The sequence below is a fragment of the Lepisosteus platostomus genome, chromosome 11 (genome assembly GCF_059453375.1).
Source record: "Lepisosteus platostomus isolate fLepPlt1 chromosome 11, fLepPlt1.hap1, whole genome shotgun sequence".
NCBI classification, from domain to species: Eukaryota; Metazoa; Chordata; class Actinopteri; order Semionotiformes; family Lepisosteidae; genus Lepisosteus; species Lepisosteus platostomus.
The window spans coordinates 27,330,810-27,350,083 of record NC_142621.1 but is presented as its reverse complement, the minus strand read 5'-3'; the positions used below and the strand labels follow the sequence as shown (position 1 = coordinate 27,350,083).

At 38.2% G+C, this 19,274-nt stretch overlaps 1 protein-coding gene across 2 annotated transcripts in view; it reads left to right on the top strand.

The window, feature by feature from the left end:
- Window positions 1-19,274, top strand: part of bend5 (BEN domain containing 5) — a 513,667-nt gene that overhangs the window by 451,842 nt on the left and 42,551 nt on the right. The window contains exons 7-9 of one of the 2 annotated variants that reach the window (XM_088598977.1): window positions 2,835-2,894; window positions 5,392-5,506; window positions 9,481-9,592. In XM_088598977.1, coding sequence (XP_088455103.1) covers window positions 2,835-2,894; window positions 5,392-5,506; window positions 9,481-9,592 — 287 coding nt within the window. Of the gene's footprint in view, window positions 1-2,834; window positions 2,925-5,391; window positions 5,507-9,480; window positions 9,593-19,274 lie in introns of both variants that reach the window. The other variant, XM_088598976.1, reaches the window with a different exon arrangement.

Sequence of the window (19,274 nt, the reverse complement as noted above, 5' to 3'; positions counted from 1 at the left end):
CAGCAGCTAATTATTATTTTTTAATGAGTACAACTCACTTCAGACATGGAACGTTTTTCTTTTGTTATTAGAGATGTAAGATATACCTTACATAATATAAGGTATCAACATAACTGTTCATTATTTTTTCAAGTAAAACTGTCTTTCAAAAAGAATATCAAGAGATTTATGAATAATAGCGACGAACAGCTAGATGCAGTCAATACAAAATATTATTTGTTAAATGTTAAAATCTGAATTTATGTAACTTACAATGGGTATAAACATTTACAATGGAAGGAGATTCTGTCTGGCAGGTTATAATATCAATTTTTCTGAGCTATATTCATTACTTTTTTGCACTCTGCTTTAGGGTTTGTTTTTTTTCCCTAAATAATATCCATTTTACTGATGTTCCATTAAATAATATGTTACATGTTATAATAAAAATAGTCTATGGTGATCTTCCAGCACATTGCATTGAACATGGAATATTACAGAGTGCATCTTGAGAGCGGTATAACTTCTATAGTTAAGTCAATATTTAAACAGAAAGGTCTTCAAACATTCTTCAAGATGATTTTCTAGTATTTGATGTCTGAATCTGCCTTTCTTTTGTTAACTTCTCACATATTTTTTAATTCTTTCTTCATATTGACACTAATGTGCTATAATCCTCATTTAAACAATACTACCTGTAGAGTATGTGCTACTGCCTGACAAAACATCACTTAAACCAAAGCTTTGTAGTTCTTGCTAGGATTTCAGTTTTCACTTGTATTAATACCAAGATATTGGTAAGTCACAGATTTCTTGATTCTTTCTGGCAACAGAAATAGAAATTGCTTACTGTTAGTACAGGGAGCAATGAAAAACTAATTTTACAATTAGTAAGCTGTCAGTCTTATAAATGAATAATGCATGCTGGCTGCAAGTAGGCAGTTAAGTTTTAAAAGAGTATTGGAAATCAAAACTTTATTGATGCCTTCTTTAAGGAAATGTAGTCAAGACTGTCAGTTTCTCCAGAGCGCTGTGGCCAGCTATCAGGTTTAGACTGGAAATAGTGCCCCCTACTGGGACAAAGATTGGCGGGTTATCTGAAGGCTCCAGGTATAACCAGCAAACTGAAAAGGTCTCTTTAATATAATTACAGTAGCTTTAGTGTACAATATCTGCTATAATCTCAGCAGTACATTACTAGAAACACCTTCCAGTTCAGTGCATACATACTTGATAATTCAGGACTATCTCTATATCTTTCTGTCTATCTGTTTCTGTGTTGCTCTAGTTCGGGAAGGTATCCCATGTAAAGCTTAAGTCACTTTTGTGATTTTGTTCTGATTAAAATCCTATGCTAAAGACAAGCAGACCATTCACAAATCATTCTTTCAGTGCAGAATGACTAAGCTCATCTACACTTTTTTTGTGGTTTACTAGCTTGTCGGCTGTGGTTGTCTCAGCTGCATCCTTTCTAGCAAAGGTTCTCACTGAGGTTAGGTGATCTGAAGTTCATTTTGTCTTGGCTGTTTTTATTTTTTTGGCAGCAGTGGAGTACTGTAATACAACTGACAAGTATCTGACTGTCACGGGCTTTAAAACTATATGAGGAAAAGGAAATTCGTGATGGGGTGCTGAGAAGTTCATCGAGAAGCTTTAAATATTTACTCTAACCACTACATTTCCTTCTTTGAATTGTTGTCCTTTTATGTTTTGCTGTATTCTGGGGGCGAACGTTTCAATAATTGAAATGAAGAATATCACAAGTCAAAGAGTTTCCCACGGCAAAGAGTACACGTGACATCACTCCCAGGCCCCCGTGTTCTATGACACAGTGTTACGTGACTCTATGTAGATAATGTGGCTTTGAGCATATTCTGAGGTTAGAAACTCTTGAAGATCAATGAAGAAACAGTTGTACTGTACAATAAACATTTTGTTTTATTTGGTGAAAAGAAGCTGTGTGAAAATATAGTATTTGGGTTCTATAAGTATTTGTAACTAACGGAATATTTTTATATTGTGTTTTTTTTCCCCATAATTAAAAACATAAAAAAGGTTACAAATGAGAAGAGGTGTTTGGCACATCTACAGGAGCTCATCTGATCTCTGGCAGTTACTTGATCAAGGAACCACATCTATTTGTTTCTTGAAGGAAATCAGAAATTAATACATTTTTTTACATTGGTTGTTTTCAGTAATCTTTGAGGTTTAAGCCACTTGGATAAAAACAAATGTAAAGCCTCCGATACTACTGTTAGATACTGCAGTCTGTTTTCTTGATAATTGCTCTTAATGGCTTGGATTGGCTGAACTGACAAAAAGAAAGGCGTCCATATCACCTCCATAGTCCAAGGAGACAACAGCTCCTGAAACGAGGTGTCATAGATAAAGTAACAAGTAATAGGTTTATTCCATGCTGAAAAGTGAAGAAAGAAAACACAACGTTTCAGCCGTGGAGCCTTCTTCAGGTGTCAAGGCTTCACGGCAGAAACGTTGTGTTTTCTTTCTACTCTTTTCAGTATAGAATAAACCTATTACTTGTTCCTTTGCAGCCTACACATGTTGACTCAGCTACCCACCTGCACTACTATAGATAAAGTAATTCTTCTTTCGAGACTGGTTCTACTTGTGTGTTGAAAAAACCCTCTAAACCCAAGTATTCAGAAGTATAGCTGAGATCCTCTAGTTACTGTGTATTGTGAGTGCAGGCACCAACTGATTAAAATGTACTGGCCTCCTTCTCAAGACATGCAAGGCTACAAGTGTTAATTAGTGACCCTAATTATTGATAGCCGAAAAACTGCTAGCCAATCTAACAATGTGGCTGACCTGCTTTTGTCTCTCCTCTTTCACAGCCAACCTAAAGGCAGAGACAGATAAGAAGGTGGTGTTTCTTACTGCTCGAGTGCACCCTGGTGAGTCCCCAGCTTCCTTTGTCTGCCAAGGTAAGAACCCCCGATGCTACTGACACATACTCCTCTTCCCTGGCTGGGCTGCGCTGAAATCTTCACTGCACTGTGCTCAAAATATCTGCACATGGGAGATACAAGCTTTTAAGTTTAGACATCACAAATTCAATTTCCTTTCTTTTAAAAGCATGCATCCGTGTCTCTGCAACATAATTTTTATCTTCTTTCTACATTCTGCACCATGCTGCTTATAAGATAATGCAAGGTCTAGCTTCAAATAGCAAATATACTTTCAAAATGGTGTTCAATTTTAAGTTTTAAAACATGTACTCCCATTCCCAGTTCTTCCTTTTTGTAATGTCATTTTTTATCTTCTTTTTAGATTAGCTGATCCACTGTCTGTCTTTGCAATATTCGAAATGAATGGAAGTCTTCACTCCAGCTCTACAGTATACCATTTTCACTGTGTCTCCCTGCCGTGATTGTCATTTTTGTGGTCAAAGTGACCTCTAACTCTGCCAGGGAAAAGCACAAGGAAAAATTTACCCTCATATCTGGTACTTGCTGTCTCCCCATGGTAACCTCAGAATATTTTGACAGTAATCAAACTGCAGCGATTCGTGAGATACTTGAACACCTAGTCATTTTATTATAAAAAGGAATTTTGCTCATTTGAAGTAACAGGAGCCAGAACACAATGTTCTCCTCTGTGTTACTGTGATAAAACGGCTGTAATAGTGAAAGCCCTTCTACTCCACATGGTGCTGAAACCAAGGCAATGTGAGTATACTGTATGTCTGGCCTGATGTGTTTATTGAATTACACTAAAATTGCTCAGGCAACTAAATGCCTGTTCAATCATTTATCATGCTTATTATTTTTTTTTCTAATAGCAAAAGAGGAATAATTCTTCATTAGTTCTGTTAACTAATTCTGAGTGTCAATTCATAAGAATGTGGAATTTCAAATTCTAAAATACACCATCGGTTAAGACGCCAAACAGAAGGGTGTGGGTGCAGGAACCTCACTACATGGTGATGTCCTGCTGCTACATCCCGATAAAACCATGGTGGATTCATTGTGCAGGCCATTCTTTGACCTCTTGTGGCTCAGTCCACAGATCATAAATGCAGCAGAATAAGCCATAAATATTGTCAGCTAGAAAAAAATGCTTTGAAAACAGACCTCAGTGGAAGGGTCACCACAGCTCAGCCAAGTGTATCACCCTTATCCGGCTTTTCTCAATACCTCACGAGAACACGGGAGCAGAAACTACAGCAAGCGAGTCTCTGGGCAAGACCCTCCCCATCAGGACTCAACCCCACGACCTCCTGATTGCATGAATAAGCTGGAGAAACAGGGCAATTAGAGCTGAATTGGAACACTGCAGCAGATTACTCCCATAATGCTCCAAAGCCCCCGAACTTCAGTCCAAGACTTCAGACTTCCTCATAGCTGGCACATTGACTCAATTAGAGAGCTCGTTATGCCTCTATTAGTGCTAATGAGGAGGACAGAGAGGAAAGGGGGGGGGTGTGAGGGGGGTCGAGACAGACTTCCTTCCTCTGTTTCCCTGTTTACCTGTCAATTATCTGTTTCAGTTTTCTAGAGGTGAGAGTTTAAAATGGCCAGACTGTCCAGTGTTGTTAGCATCTCTCCCACAGAGACAAATAGCATTACCCTTCCCACTTGAGTATTCCTGCCCTCCTAATAAGGCCCATTACATTGTCTGTATGTATACCACCAGCTTGCAGAATTCGGTTTGTATTGATTATGGGTAGACGTCTTACATTTGCTTTTTCCATAAGCCCTCCATTGTGGTTTTTACTTTTTTCAGACTATCTTTTATTTCATTAACCAGGGGCATTGTTCTTCGTGAAAGCCATTTTTTAGACAGAAGATTACAATTGCATTCACTGTGCTTTTTGCCTCAAATTTCTGGTAATCTTCTCTGACTTCATGTATGACCTTAAGAGACAGGCCTGGTTTTATTGCATTACCTGTTTAACATCTGGTCTTTATCACTGTGGAATGGATTACTAGAACAACTGTGCATATGCAGCAACTATATTTTCTGCAGCGAAGAGATAAAAAATTGAGGTAACCGCTTCAACCCTGTGATAAAGAAGTTTTGAAAAACCTTAATACAGAGTTCAGTTTGCCTCCTGATTTGTAGAATTCTAAAAATTTCAAGAATTAATAAGTGGAGATGAGGAAAAGGGACTAAAATATAAAAATTATATGTGACTAATTTTTAGTTTGATCCAAGGGAATATTTTTTCATAGGGTGAAGAAGACACCTTCCGTCAGATTCCATACTAGAGACTATGTATCCTAGGCCACGCTGCCTATTTCTTGGCTATGTCAGCATTTTGAAGCGATTTTGTTTAGCTTCTTAAAAACTGTAAAGGTTCCAGTGGAGATAAAAGAGTTGGAAAATTAGCACTGTTTGAGCGGTGACTGAACCTCACCCCTGTTTTGTTTTTCTGTCGTCCTCCTTCAGGAATCCTTGATTTCCTGCTCAGTCAGCACCCAGTGGCCCGAGTTCTGAGAGATCATGTGGTGTTCAAGATTGTGCCCATGCTCAATCCTGATGGTGTCTACCTGGGCAACTACCGGTATGTTCAGGCACCTTTTTCTGGATCTCACTTTCAGGCACTATTAGTAAAACACCATCATTGTCCTTTTACTGTGGTAAGCCATGAAATCATGTACTGTAGAGGTATGGTTAACCCATAAGTACCATCTACACCAGTGTCCTGGAGGAACACTGTCTGCTAGTTTTCATTCCAGCTGAGATATAAAAATTTCAGGTGCTAATTGATGATTTAATTGATTTGTTTGTTTGTTTGTTTAGGTTTTTAAATTCTTTGTTTAGTCAGCCCTTAGTGTTAAAATATCCTCATCCAAGGGTTCTATATCCAACAGCTTCAAAGTACAGTATGCAGCCTCCCCCTGTCTTGTTTGCTGTTATTTCTGGCTGAACAGTTCTTACTTGTTAATCAGTTTATAATGAACAGAATAGGTGGGAATGTATTAGACACTCTAACAATGAGATTTTTCTTTCTGCAGGGGACCAATTGGTTTAATTCCATGCAACACACCTGAATTTGGGCAACTCAAAAATTGTGTTGATTCCAAATCCCATCTGACCTGAGGCAAAAGCAAATTTACAAAAATTTACATATATACCCCAAACAGAAAAGTAATATTAATTAGCCTGTGATGAAAAACTCAGCTGGAGCAAAAATGTGGAGACACTGGTCTAAGACCAGGGCTGGGAACTATTGATCTTGACCACAGCAAACACATTTCTGTAATTGCATGTTCAATTAAAATGTATTGTAAAAAAATCATAAATATTTGCAACTATATTACCATTTTACACTTTCATAAGGAAGGGTTCAAAAGGGGCTAATACGTTTTTTTGTTGCAGTGATGGCTCATAAAGAAATAGAAAATCCTTGTTTTTATATGCAGCAAGATTCTGGTTTTGTTGCAAAGGCAGACCATTTGTAAAGAAATAGTCACTAAGAGCTGTCTTTAACGCAGTGTTTTTATTTATTTTAAATTTAATTGATAAAAAAATAATAGTAATAGCAATTGCAAGACAAAAAAGACCTCCTGCACTGCACAGGCAGGGTAAATTTCTCTATTTTGTCAAAAATGTACAAAACAGAAAATACATAAATACATTTAATTAACCGATTAAAGAAACAAAATCCATTATACCTTCATGGGGATGGGTTGATTTTGAATTTGATTTTGAATTTGTTGGATGGTGCACATACGTAATGATCAGTCAGTACCATATGGTATGCACTACTTTTGTATACCTTCCTGTACTTCACATCCTAGCCCAAGGATTTTAAGCATTTATTTAGGTTTTCAAAAGTGGTTGGTTAAGGCTTGTGGCTTTGGTATGGAAGTTATTTAAGTCTCTTCCACTGTTCCATTTGATTTGGGACCAGCAGGCAGCAGAGACATATTCCCAGTCCCTGCAGTCGTTGTCATCCTGATGATTTCTTCAACTTTTTTGCCGTATGTTATACCATGCTGCACTGAATGTTTAATTTCCTTACCAGGCTTGCGGTGGCTTTACATGTTTTGCCTGCATTCAGCTACACTGCTGTGTTTGCGCCACTGCACAGCACAGTCACTGTTTATATCAAGTGGCACTGGCTCTGTGGGCAACGTTTACCCAGCAAGAACTGCTTCCCACTGCATAATTGCCTTTACATAATGGAAAGGACAGGAGGAATACCAATGTTCTGTCTTCTCTAGAAGCAGGCGCACCAAACTGCTTTCTGTCTCCATCTAGTGAACAATCTGTGCCATTTCAGTTTCTCTGCTCTGAGCTTGATGTGGCATGCGGTCAGATACAACTTTGCTGTCTGTGGAACCCATTAGAATTATTTTGAAAGTAAAATGCTACTATTTTCTCAATTTTTAGCAAATCAGTTCGAATGTAGTAAGGTTTTGTCTTATCTTGTAAGATGTCCTCCAAGATAATTTTTTTTTTCAGGTAGTACCAAGGTAAATCGGATCATGTTACAAGGTGGCCAGAATCATTTTGTACCAAATATAAAATAAGGAAAAACAAATGTTGACTTTTTGAGCAATAAAATTGGTACAGATGTTTGCAAAACCTATAGGAATTTCTTGTTTAGCACAATTTTACCTGTGAACCTGTTGTTTGATCGTTCGTACCCTCCACATGCTGTATTTTTAAATTTAGATGTCCTTTGCTATTTACACTATAATTCTGATTTTTCCTGCTCTATGGCACTTGCATTTAGGGGTGCCATGGTTATATCTGTATCACAATATTTGTTAGAGATCACAGAGCCCAAGTCTTTATATGAAAAGGTTTGATTGAGCTCAAATGAACAACACAGCTTCCACTTCCAGTCTGTGTTTGGGTTTCGGGTACTTTTTTTGAGGCAGTACATATATCACTGAGATGGGAACAGGGCTGTTCATCTAACTAATTAGCAGCAGATTGCAGGTGGAGTACGATCGAACGAATGCATGCATAAATCCTTATCGATCAGCGTTGACCACAGCTTAGCCTTTCAAACCTAATTCTACAAAACAGCATTGATGCAGCTGTTGAGAAAGTCATGGCTACCCAGTCTGCACATCAGTGGTAAAGCTTTGTTTAAATTAACTGCACCTGATGTGCCTTATATAGTGCAGTATATTTTTATCATAAAATCAATTTTTATTTTTTCTCTGTTTCTCTTAATGTAACGAAAAACAAGTAGCTCTTCTTCACACGTTCTCCACCTCTGTCATTAGGGCTAAATACATTTACCAGTCAGCAAAGAACAGATGTCCAGTGGGAAAATAAGGACATTTAGTTTTAAAGACTGTTGCTCACAGTTTGACCACAGTGAGAATCAGGACCAAAATGTTTACAGTCTCAGACTTTTGTAATGAAGCCCCAGTGGTCATCTTCAAGCTTCTTGGACAGAGATATTGGTGTTCCTGGAAGCCCCAAATCCAGACTGAGAAATATACAGACCTTTTTTATTGGAACCTGAAATAGTTTGTTGGGTTTACTTTTCATCCCAATATGGCCTGGCACTAGAGATAATTTTGGAAATGTCAAAGTTGTCGGGATCATTTTGTGTTATGATTGGACATAAAAGTGAGTAAATTGTGCACAGTATTATTTGCAAGATTGCTCTGTTGCTTAAAATGGTTCCTAGAATGTAATGTAAATTCATTTGTGAATAACAGTGCTTTTTAAAAGTACAAAACTAAAACCCCCAAGAATGGGGCTGCTGGAAACAATTAGCAGCGTTCTACTCTTTATCATATATTTGCAACCTGCTTGCAAAACATGCTAATACAAAACCCACAATAAAATAATTTTTGGACTTCTACAATAGAAACACCTATTAGCTCATACAAATAGGTGGAAGAGGCTATTACAATTTGGATTGTCCCATAAGACAAAGAAGGATAATTGAAAAATCATTCCAGAAGAAAGGTCCCACAAAATACTCAATACTAACGAACAGTTACAATCTCAAGTGTAGTACATGAATCTACAGCAATTTAGTTGTGGATTTTTTAAAAGAAAATTTTAAGAAAGACACTGACTCTTTATTTGGACCTGATGTGTTCTTTTTTTAAATTTGCTCACCACCATAATATAGCCTGGCACTTGAAACAGAGGACAATGTCTAGAATTCCTTTCACTTATAATTCAAAGTAATACAAGCCACATAATTATATTTCAAAGCACAGATAAATGGCAATGAAATAAGGAAGCAAGCAAGGGAATCTGTTTGATTCTGCATACATTATTCTTGTGCAGGGATTCTAAGAATTGAAGAAAAATAAAATAATATCTACAGTTGTATTATTTATAGTATAGGAGTTAAATGCCGTGCGAATTACATGTTTTCAAAGCATCAGGAATCTTGTTACTGTAGAGCAAGCTAGCATTTCAAGTCTTTCATGGCTGACATGTGAGGTTACATCTGGTGGTCTATTGTCATTCATTGATGTACCTAGATGAGGAGGTCAATGTGGTCAGTCCCCAAGCGTCCACTAAATTAAGGACTGACATGTTTTCCAGGTGTTCGCTGATGGGCTTTGACCTGAACCGCCACTGGCAGGACCCTTCTCCCTGGGCCCACCCCACTCTGCATGCCGTGAAGCAGCTCATCGTCGGCATGAATGAAGACCAAGTGAGTTGTGTGTGACTCGCTGTTGTGACTGTCGCGGTTCCGCGCGGGCTCGTGCTCTCCACCATCCCGTTCCGTCCCGCAGCACCTGGGGCACGAACCCGGGTCTCCGGCGTAACGCAACAGGGAACCAGCCGCATGAGCTAAAGGAGACCTCCCCCAGCCCAGGCAGCTGAGGTCCCTGCTACGCGCAGTAAGGGCGATGACATCACCGTATCCGAACTAGCTCCGCTACACTGTCACCCACCAGATGATCACTTGAGCATATTTGTGTCAGAAATCATTTTTTTTTTTTATAAGGGAAAACAAGTGGCTCTTCTTCATCGTCTTTGCACCTCTGTCTTTCCAGCTGAAGGCTTTTATTCTCCCAGTGAGCAAACGAGAGTTGCCTGCTGGGAGAATAAGGACGTTTAGTTCTAAAGACTCTGTAGTGAACAAATTAGATGACATGCGGCTCACAGTCTGACCACAGTGAAAATTAGGACCAAAATGTCTCAAGCTGTTGTAATGAAGCTCTAGTTCATCTTTAGATTTTCTTGGACTGAGAAATACACAGGCCTTTCATTGGGACCTGCAATTTTCTTTGCTGCATTTACTTATCAGTATGGGCTGGTCTTAGACAAAAATGGAAATCTGTCTGCATCTGTGACATTTTAGTAATGAAACATTGTAATCCAGTTGAATTATTTAAAATGAGTTAAAATAGTTCTCCTTATTACAAAAATTGAAGTTAAGCATGCATGCGTTCACCTTTGCTCTGCCAAACAACAATTAGATCCTTACAGGACCTACACCTGTTGTGTTGTAAAGGCTCTCATAACTGAGGAAAGACGACAAGAAAATATCAGATGGTTAGCAAATTGTCAGAGCTAAATATCCTCTTGAGATTGTCAAGTCAATTCACACCTAACCACCATATGAGCTAGATATAAATTGGCCTCCTCTCATTAATAACGTTTTTATGCTAGCTTGGTTATATTTTATAATATTAATTTAAATGCCTTTCTTAAATTTATGTTGAACGATAACCTATAACCTATGAGTAGCTGAATGCTTAATAAGTCGTGCTACAGTTGGTTACAAATCCAAAGAGTGGTTACAAATCCATCTCAAACTGGTGTTTCACAGCTGTTTTCACAGCTATCAAAAGAAGAACTGCATATTTTACACAACTGCAAATTTGTATATGTAAGAAACATTTGCATACTAATGGTAAAACAAGCAAGATAGACTTGTAAATCAGTTATTGAGGGAATACACAATGTTTTGTTCTTCCTTCCAGAATTATTGTTAGCTGGAATGCTCTTGACAAAGCATTTTTAATATTGTTAACTGACTTACTTGTTCTCTGCTTGGAAGCAACCCAGAATTCTTCTCTATTTCTCTTACTTCATTAACAGATTTATACCTTGTTTCTCAAATCTTTTTGTGTGACATCCACTTCCTCTGCTCACTGCAGAATGAAACAGCTTTGTCATCAGAAGAGCTGGTGGTGGAGTGAGTGCAAGGCTTTTTCATTTTCAGCTCTGTAACATAAACCTCAAAAAGATTCTAAAACTGTTTTCATTTTTTTAATTGAGACAGGATTTGGGGTTTTGACTCAAGGTCCACAAAAACAGACAACAGTTCCCACTAAACTACATTTAAAATGAAGTGTAGATCTATTTTTTTACATAATTTAAAATGAAGTGTAGCTCCTGCTTTATCCACTTGACAGGTTAACAATCACATTATGTGGTCATCTGCTGCAGAGACTTTTCAAGAGAATGCTAACATAAGTGTGCTCTGTGAATGACAATTCTCTTATGTAAAATATGCTGTATAGATGTATAAATACAATGTATAATGTTCACTTATTGTAAAAACATCCGATGTAGATAGGATATGTGCTGAAAGTCCAAGACACATAGCTCAAAAGTAAATATAAGTGAAGGTTCTAAACCAAAATTTAACATAAATGTTTGTCAAACTAACAAGTCTGAAATCTTTACCCATAGCATAGTACTAAAACCATTTATTTTTCAAAAGAGTATAACAGTTTCTTCTTTGAATATGCTCTGATGAGGAGTTATGTAAAAACCACTAGAGAGAATTTAAATCTTCAAACTTCAGAATCAGTAAAGATTCATTTTGCAGAGGAACAATGCCAAGCAAATGTCACATGGTGAGCAAATTGTCAGAGGACTTGTCATGATTCCTGTGCCACAGAACCCAGTAATTACAATGACAAATATTCTTCATACTAACTGCTTTGCCACATTCTCAGTCTAACACAGAAAGATACCCCCAGAGCCAGACAGAGATTGATTCTGGGACTTCGTGTTTTCAATATCGAGTGGACTATACAATAGCCAGGTTATAATTTCTTTATTGCTTTATTCCTTATTTAATTTTTTGCGTCGCATAAGCAGGTTGAAATCAACTATATTGAACATTATTCTGAATTTTCAACATGCATTCATGAATTTCAGGCTTTTCAGCATCAATTCAGTTAACTCCACAAGGACTGTAGGAAGCTGTAGCAAAATGTGTCTCTGATATTTCCCTTTGTGATCAGCACAGAAATTCTAAATGCAATTAGGCACGAATCAAGCTGCTCATTTGATTCGCAATCTTTATCATTCTTTTTGTGAACCCCTGTAATTCTTTGTATTTGAGTATGTACACTATATGAAAATGATACCTGACCTACAGTTTCCATTTCCTATAGAGATGGCTTTCAGGTTGTGAAAAGCCAAGCCTCTATATGTGTATGCCCTGCAATTGTATTAGGGAAATCCCCAGGCTTGTGCAGGACATGGGTGTCAAAGATGCTGGAGAGGTGTCAGTCAGTCGTTGCCATTAGCTAAAGAATTATCTCACAAACCCATACCTTCACACACACAGCTGTAACCTCTGCATACATAGACACCCACACAGACAAACCCCTGTAATACTTTACTCTGGGCTATTACAGTGATCAACACACACTGCATTCTTTATTCACAGCAAACATCGAGGTAATTTGTTACTCCGTGTCACCACAATAAACTGGGTTTCAGTAGAGCACAAGCACACACACGCATACGCAGAGCTTCCATTATTTATTCAAAGGACACCCTGCTTTCTTAAGACTTATTATTATAATGAAAAATGAGCCTCCTGCTGTGATGGCGATTCAGTGCCAAACTAGAAAAAAAAATCCGCCTTTGGACTTTATTGATCGCGACTGCTGTTTGGCTTTTAGATTTAAAAAGTCACTGTCATAACAGAATTAGGAGCTACATTTTCTGGCTGTTTGAAAAATTGTCTTTTTAGAGTAGTTAGGGTGAATGTGTGCATGCTTAACTTTACTTTCTGTACTCATACAATCATATTCATCAGATTGATATTTATGCTTTTATATGTATATTATATGAATCGTCTTAACTTTTTAATAAAAGCCTATTTGGTTACAATACATTTAGTGCATGACAGCAGAGGATGCATACATTGTACATTTGCTTAGTATAACAAGGTAGACTTTGAAAAGGAATAAGAAATTCATGTGAATTTTACATAATCCTGTCCACTGTGGAAATCAGACAAATTCATAAATTTATGTGCAAGGTATTATAACTCCCTATCCAACCCTGCTGTCTTTGTTAGAGAAAAAAAGCACTTTTTGTGCCTTTATTTTAATTATAAGTAGAGAGGCAGGAGCTGGATTATTGAAGGTCAGAGCTTGTCCTGGGAATTGTCTGACCTTTCCTGCACTTTCAATTCTGATAAGACTGCGGCCGTTATAGTGAGCAAAAGGGACGCAGCTCTCAGCTTAACCTTTTCCAGAGCTGCAGCCTGGCTGATGTGCAGATCGATTGAAGCAGAACAGGGCTCCTTCAGGGCAGAGTGCTCTCACCATGTCCCTCTCACATGCAAAGACACCCAGTCGCAGACAGAGTCACAAGTCAAGTTTCTCGCTCTGACACCCACACAAAACCGCACACGTGCTTGTTTAGAAATATGGACCTCCCATTACCAGTACATACTCAGTTCAAACTCATTACCACAGAAAGTTTTTTTAATAGTCTTCTTTGTCTTTTTGTCAAGTTATCACAAGGTTCTTTCACAAGTGTTTTCTATCTTTAATGCTCCAGATCATCAATGCACTTTGGTAGACCAGATGACGTTTATGAATGTAGACTTTCAAGGTCATGCTGATGATTCTCAACTGGGTTTCGTCATTGGTAATGTTTTCTGAGGACTGGACTACCTACAAAATGGTTGTCTTCTGTTTTCACATAAGAAGATAAGAAATGGTATATTTGACCTACCTAGCCAATTTGGTAATACCTAATTGATCCAAGGACCTCACCCAACCATTCCTTAAAAAAAGTCAGGGTGTTGGCGTGATATGGCGTGTTGGCCACTGATATTGTGCTCTGTCATTGTTATTTCTGGATTATGGCTGTGCACTCACAGTACTGAACTCCGAAAGTTATTTTCTGCCTGAATCTCCCCGAAGACTTCCAAATCAGTCCCAAACCTGATCTGCCTGATTACATAGGTCTCCTGCTCAGCACTGGAACAGTGGCTCCTACTCCTCAACCAGTTCCCCTCACAGCAGTGCAGTCTCCCAGTCTATTCATCTGCTTTGTTCACTTGCTACCCAGTCCTGTTCTCATCTGCTGTATCCCTTCAACATCTCTGCTGGCTTTCGAGCTCCACCAATTCGGCTTTCTCCGCAACCCTCCGGAAATCACTGAGCTCTTGCATTTGGATTTTTGTAGTCTGTTAGCAAACCGCAGCTTTCAGTTTCTGCTTCCTCTAGTGTTCTCGGGTTCTCTGGTTTACAAAGTGCTAGTGCAATAGGAAAGCAAGAAAACTGGAAAGGAATTTAATAAGGACAAAGTAGTGTTCCTGACAGTCAATGACAACCATTTCGTCTTTTCCTTGTGTATTTGCTGGCCCTGGCAGTGTTTGAATTTGAGCCTGGTGTCTAATCTTTAGGATATGAGATGATGTTCTTCTGGAAGCTGCTGTCTCAATCATACACATCTTGGTTGCCTGTTTCCAGGTCTTGGAGTGGAGGAAATTTGTTTGCCTTTTCTATGTTAGGTGGGGTTGTCAAGATAAGCTTCTGCATTTTATTATCTTTGATCTCCTGGGACCATTAATTTCTGTGTTGCTGCTCTGATAATGTGGTCTGCATTTCACCAATAATGTATGATTTGCCAGTTCCTCCATCTCATGGTGTTCTCTCTGTTCCCAAAGATCCTTCATGCTCACATTCATTTTTTAAAGGAGAAACTAGAATAGTTTTTAGTTTTTTAAAAATGTGGCTCCATATTTTGCCAAGCAGCACATCACAGTCTTAGGAACCATTTTGATGATTGATTTTTTTTCTTCATTTTTTAATTTATGGAGAATTTGTCTTGTTTGATCCCACACTGATACAAAGAAGTCAACCCCCTTTTTCTGGAGATGATAAACAATGCAGCTCCCTACAACTGACACCATCCGCTCTGTGTTTTAGCTTCAGATTAGTAACTAAAAGCAAACTGTCTTCACTTGTACACAAAGGGCCCTACAGATTGAAACCTGAAAGAGTACAGTTTCGATTTTATACTCTTTAAGAATAAAGTAAATACTAAAGCAACTGCAGTGCTATATAGTAAATATTTACTTTCCCCATATTTTCCGATCATCTGTCCTGTAACTCCTCCCTCTTACTATGAATAACATACTAGTATTAGAAATGAATAACTAACCATGTCTTCCATTTAATAAACACAACAGTCACACCACCAAAAATACTGTATGTACCTTCAGACTTTACTGGCAAAAATCAATTCTAACAAAAATCTAGACAGATGGATTGATAGGCAATTAATCAGGTACTGTATATTACTAGACTCTTTCAGCTCCACTGTGTCAGGGTCAACTTTTGACACTAGGAGGGGTTGTTGTGCACAAGTATAAAATAAACTGAGGCCAAATAGTCTTTGAAATTGTCATTATGAGCTGAAAGAGTTTGAGTAGTTTTTAAAATGAAAACCAACACAGTCATGTAAAGGACAGGGAAGGCAGGTGTCACTGTTGCAACACCAGCTACAGTGCACTTAATGCTCCAAAACAATAATTCAGATAGTACACTGTGATTGATCATAATACAAATCTTGGAGGAGGACGAGACCCCTATCAGCCAATCCCCTGGTCCAACCTGCATATAATTAAGAGTCCTTCAGAATTTCCTACCAGCATTCTCTTCTGTGCAACCCTCCACCAATCCGTTCTTGCTCCAAGCACTTGGGTCAACTCATCCCAGGGGTGATGTTCCATAATGTTCTCATGGACAGGATGTTACCCCTCTAGTTTGTTAAAAGCTGGTTAAAAAGCCAGTGTAAAATTCACGCATAAGGTTTGTCTACATGTTCTGAAAAAAAAAGGCATGGGATACTACTATAGGATATGTTTTATTAGTGGCTCCATTTTCAGTAGACTTAATCAAAATACAAAAAACCCAGAATCCTGGTCAGGAAATAGACATTAAAAGACATTAAAGCCTCTTTCTTTGTCAACAACACCTTCCTCTCAGACAGTCAACAATGAACAGACAGCCACTCAGTCATGTATAGGGGATATCTGAGTTGTCCAAGACTGCTTTTGCATACTACAGCAGGGGAGTCCAATAGTTTACTACATTTTTAGTTAAATAAATGATCAACAGGATTGTAAAAGCAAACTAATGTTAATAAAGAAACAGTGATCAAAAAGGAGCAAAAACTCTAACCTCCAAACTTTAGACTCAGTTACATGTAATTTGGAAAATTGGGTTTGGGAATGTTGGGTTGGGCAAATGCAAAACTGCTGTAACAAAGATGGGGAGTTTTTAGACTATATCTGAGAGGTGCTACTGTATACCAGAACAATGATATACTGTATATGCAGGAACCTGTGCCTAACATAGTGTATGGACAATGGTTCATTAGAGTTCATCAGAGAATGTTTCACAATTTTGGATTTATGCGTTCATCACTGAAAAACGTATCTTGCTTGTTCCTGTCACAACATAACTAATATACATTACAGCACTAGGAAAAAAACTTATCAGAGGTATTGGAGATGATGATATGTTATTACTGTAAAGTCAATTACTTTATGCTCAGGGGTAAAAATCGGGACTTTAATAGAATAACCATTATAAACAGTTGATTTATGAATACTTAAAATAAATGGTTCTTTGTGTACTATTCTACTTCATCACTGGATCTCCTACAAGCACTTCCCAGATCTAAACCAGACGAAATTTGAACAGGGACATCAGTCATTCATAGAATGAAGCTGCAGTGGACATGTTTTCTCTCTACGCTTCCATGGAATCGAGAGGCCCCTTTTTAAACAACAAAAAGAAAACCCATCCACTGAGTAAAGTGCTGGCAACAAGGAAACAGTGAAATATATGAGGAGCAGCGCAGCTGCTGTAAACAAAGCTTTTGAGACCCTCAGTGGAGCTCAGGGAGGTGATACCAGCCTGGGGACAGATGTCCAAGCCAAATTAGCAGGTTAATGGAGGCAGTCAAGGACACAGCTGTTAGCAAGCACGGCTGAAGGTGTCAGTCAATTACTGACGTTGAGATAGCTTATAGTGACACCTCGCTGGGGAGGTGTGCCCAGGGGCGCAGCTGGCATTATGTGTGACTTCTGGCTCTCCGCTTTAACCCCCTGGTAACCTCCTTCGTAACCCCAGGCCACAAAACTGCAGACACGCCATGCTCTCCTGCCCAGCTGGGACTCTCACGAGAGGACAGGGCCTCTGAGGTCAAGCTAATGTGATGAGACACAAAATTCAAGTCTAGGCAAACAAGCTGCCAGTTCCAGTGCCAGTCCATCGCTACAGGCCTTGTCTTACATTTGAGTATCTGCAGCCCAGAAGATTTGTATATGCTCAGCTCGGCAGATCTATACCTATCAACACTGGGCTCTGCAGGGGGGAGTGAGGCCCACCCAATTACTGCAAACCACTTCCCAAGATGAAGGCCATTGCAAGCGACTCGGCAGGAGCTAGAGCTTGAACCAATAGCCTACAGATGATTTCCCACTTCCTACTGTGCCCTTTGTTTATTAATGACAGACATCATAGTCTTTTTTGTTTCATTTGATCAAACACCAAAACCTGCATTGACCAGGCACCCGTTTCATATCACATAAATAGCATCTTGATCATCATTGTCATGACATCAACATCATTGTATGTGATCACCTTTGAAAGATGAAACTCAGTGTACACTCCAAAAAAGTCCATTGCAAGCAAAAAGATCTCAGAGCATTGGTCAATTTTTGTACAGACGAGGGTTTACCTCATAATGCTGCAGCATAAAAAGGGTCTATATGGCAGCCCATATACTGTACTTGACTTCCCAAACCTGCTCCAGATATACAGTAGCTGTTTGTGTAGCACGATAGTATTAACATCTTGGAGCTGTATTATACAATGCAAAAAAAAAAGTTTTATTTGTTCAGACTTGGGAGTGCCATTGAGGTTGGAGGGAGGCCGGTTTTGATACCATACTGTATGCCAATTTGTATGAAAGCTGTATTACATGGATTGTAAAGTTATTATTCGTGGTTGTTATGCAGTGATGTGATGAAGGGCATTTTAACGTGCTCGGAATACATCAATAAGTACTGTACACACACACCTCTGGGCCCAAGTTTGATAGCTTGAAGAACTCTCCACCTGTCTTTTACACTTCAACTAAGAGGCAGGGTGCTCTAGAGATCAGTGGTTTAGTGCACCAGCGGTGTTGAAGTATCATATGAACTACTCCACAGCAGATACCTGGCTTTCTGAATCATCCATAAAGTTTTCCTTCTTGACCTAAGAAACAAAAGTTGTTGCAGAATGTATTATCAGAATTACATTTTCTACTTAACAGAGTTAATTAATTTGAATATGTTTAATTAGCACCATATAAATAAATGATATTGCTGTTTTCACCACAAATAATAGATTTTCCCATTCTTTAGGAAGTGTGCAAGCCTGTAAATACAGAGAAGGAAAATAATGAAATATAGTTAAAGTATTTTAGTAGATATTTAAAATACTCTTTAGGTGAGTAGCAATATTATTTATGTAGATTAATGCAAGATAAATCAAAAAGGTCATTTTTGAAAATATACATGAATTATTCTATTGCCGAGTCAGACATTACATTTCCCATTACTTTCTGAGCATGTACCATACGAAAAAAAGTCCTGTTTTTTTCTTTCCAATTGCTCTTTAAATAATCATACATTGCTTCATATTTGAAACCAAAATGTCCAACATGCCAGTAAAATGACAACAGTGTGCAGAATGTGATTGATGAAAATGATCATTATCTCAAATGAGATGTAATAATTAAAAAAAACTTGGCAGTGAAAATGCAGGAATTATAAGTCTTGTTGAGGATGACATTTTAAGTTCAAAGCAAAAGTTGGTTTAAAAAGAAAAACTGAAATACAGCAAGTGAAGCAAGTTAATATAATCTGTTTCTCAGCTTCTTTGTGTTTCTCTCAGGAAAAAAAACTAAAGTAAAAAAGAAACAAATGGAGCCATCTCCCAACCCGAACGATGCTTTTCCACTCCATTTATCAAACGCAAAGAAGAATTCATTTTGATTGGCTGATTACTCAGAACATTCATCACAGCAAACGTATCCCCTCCGATCTGACAATGCCATTT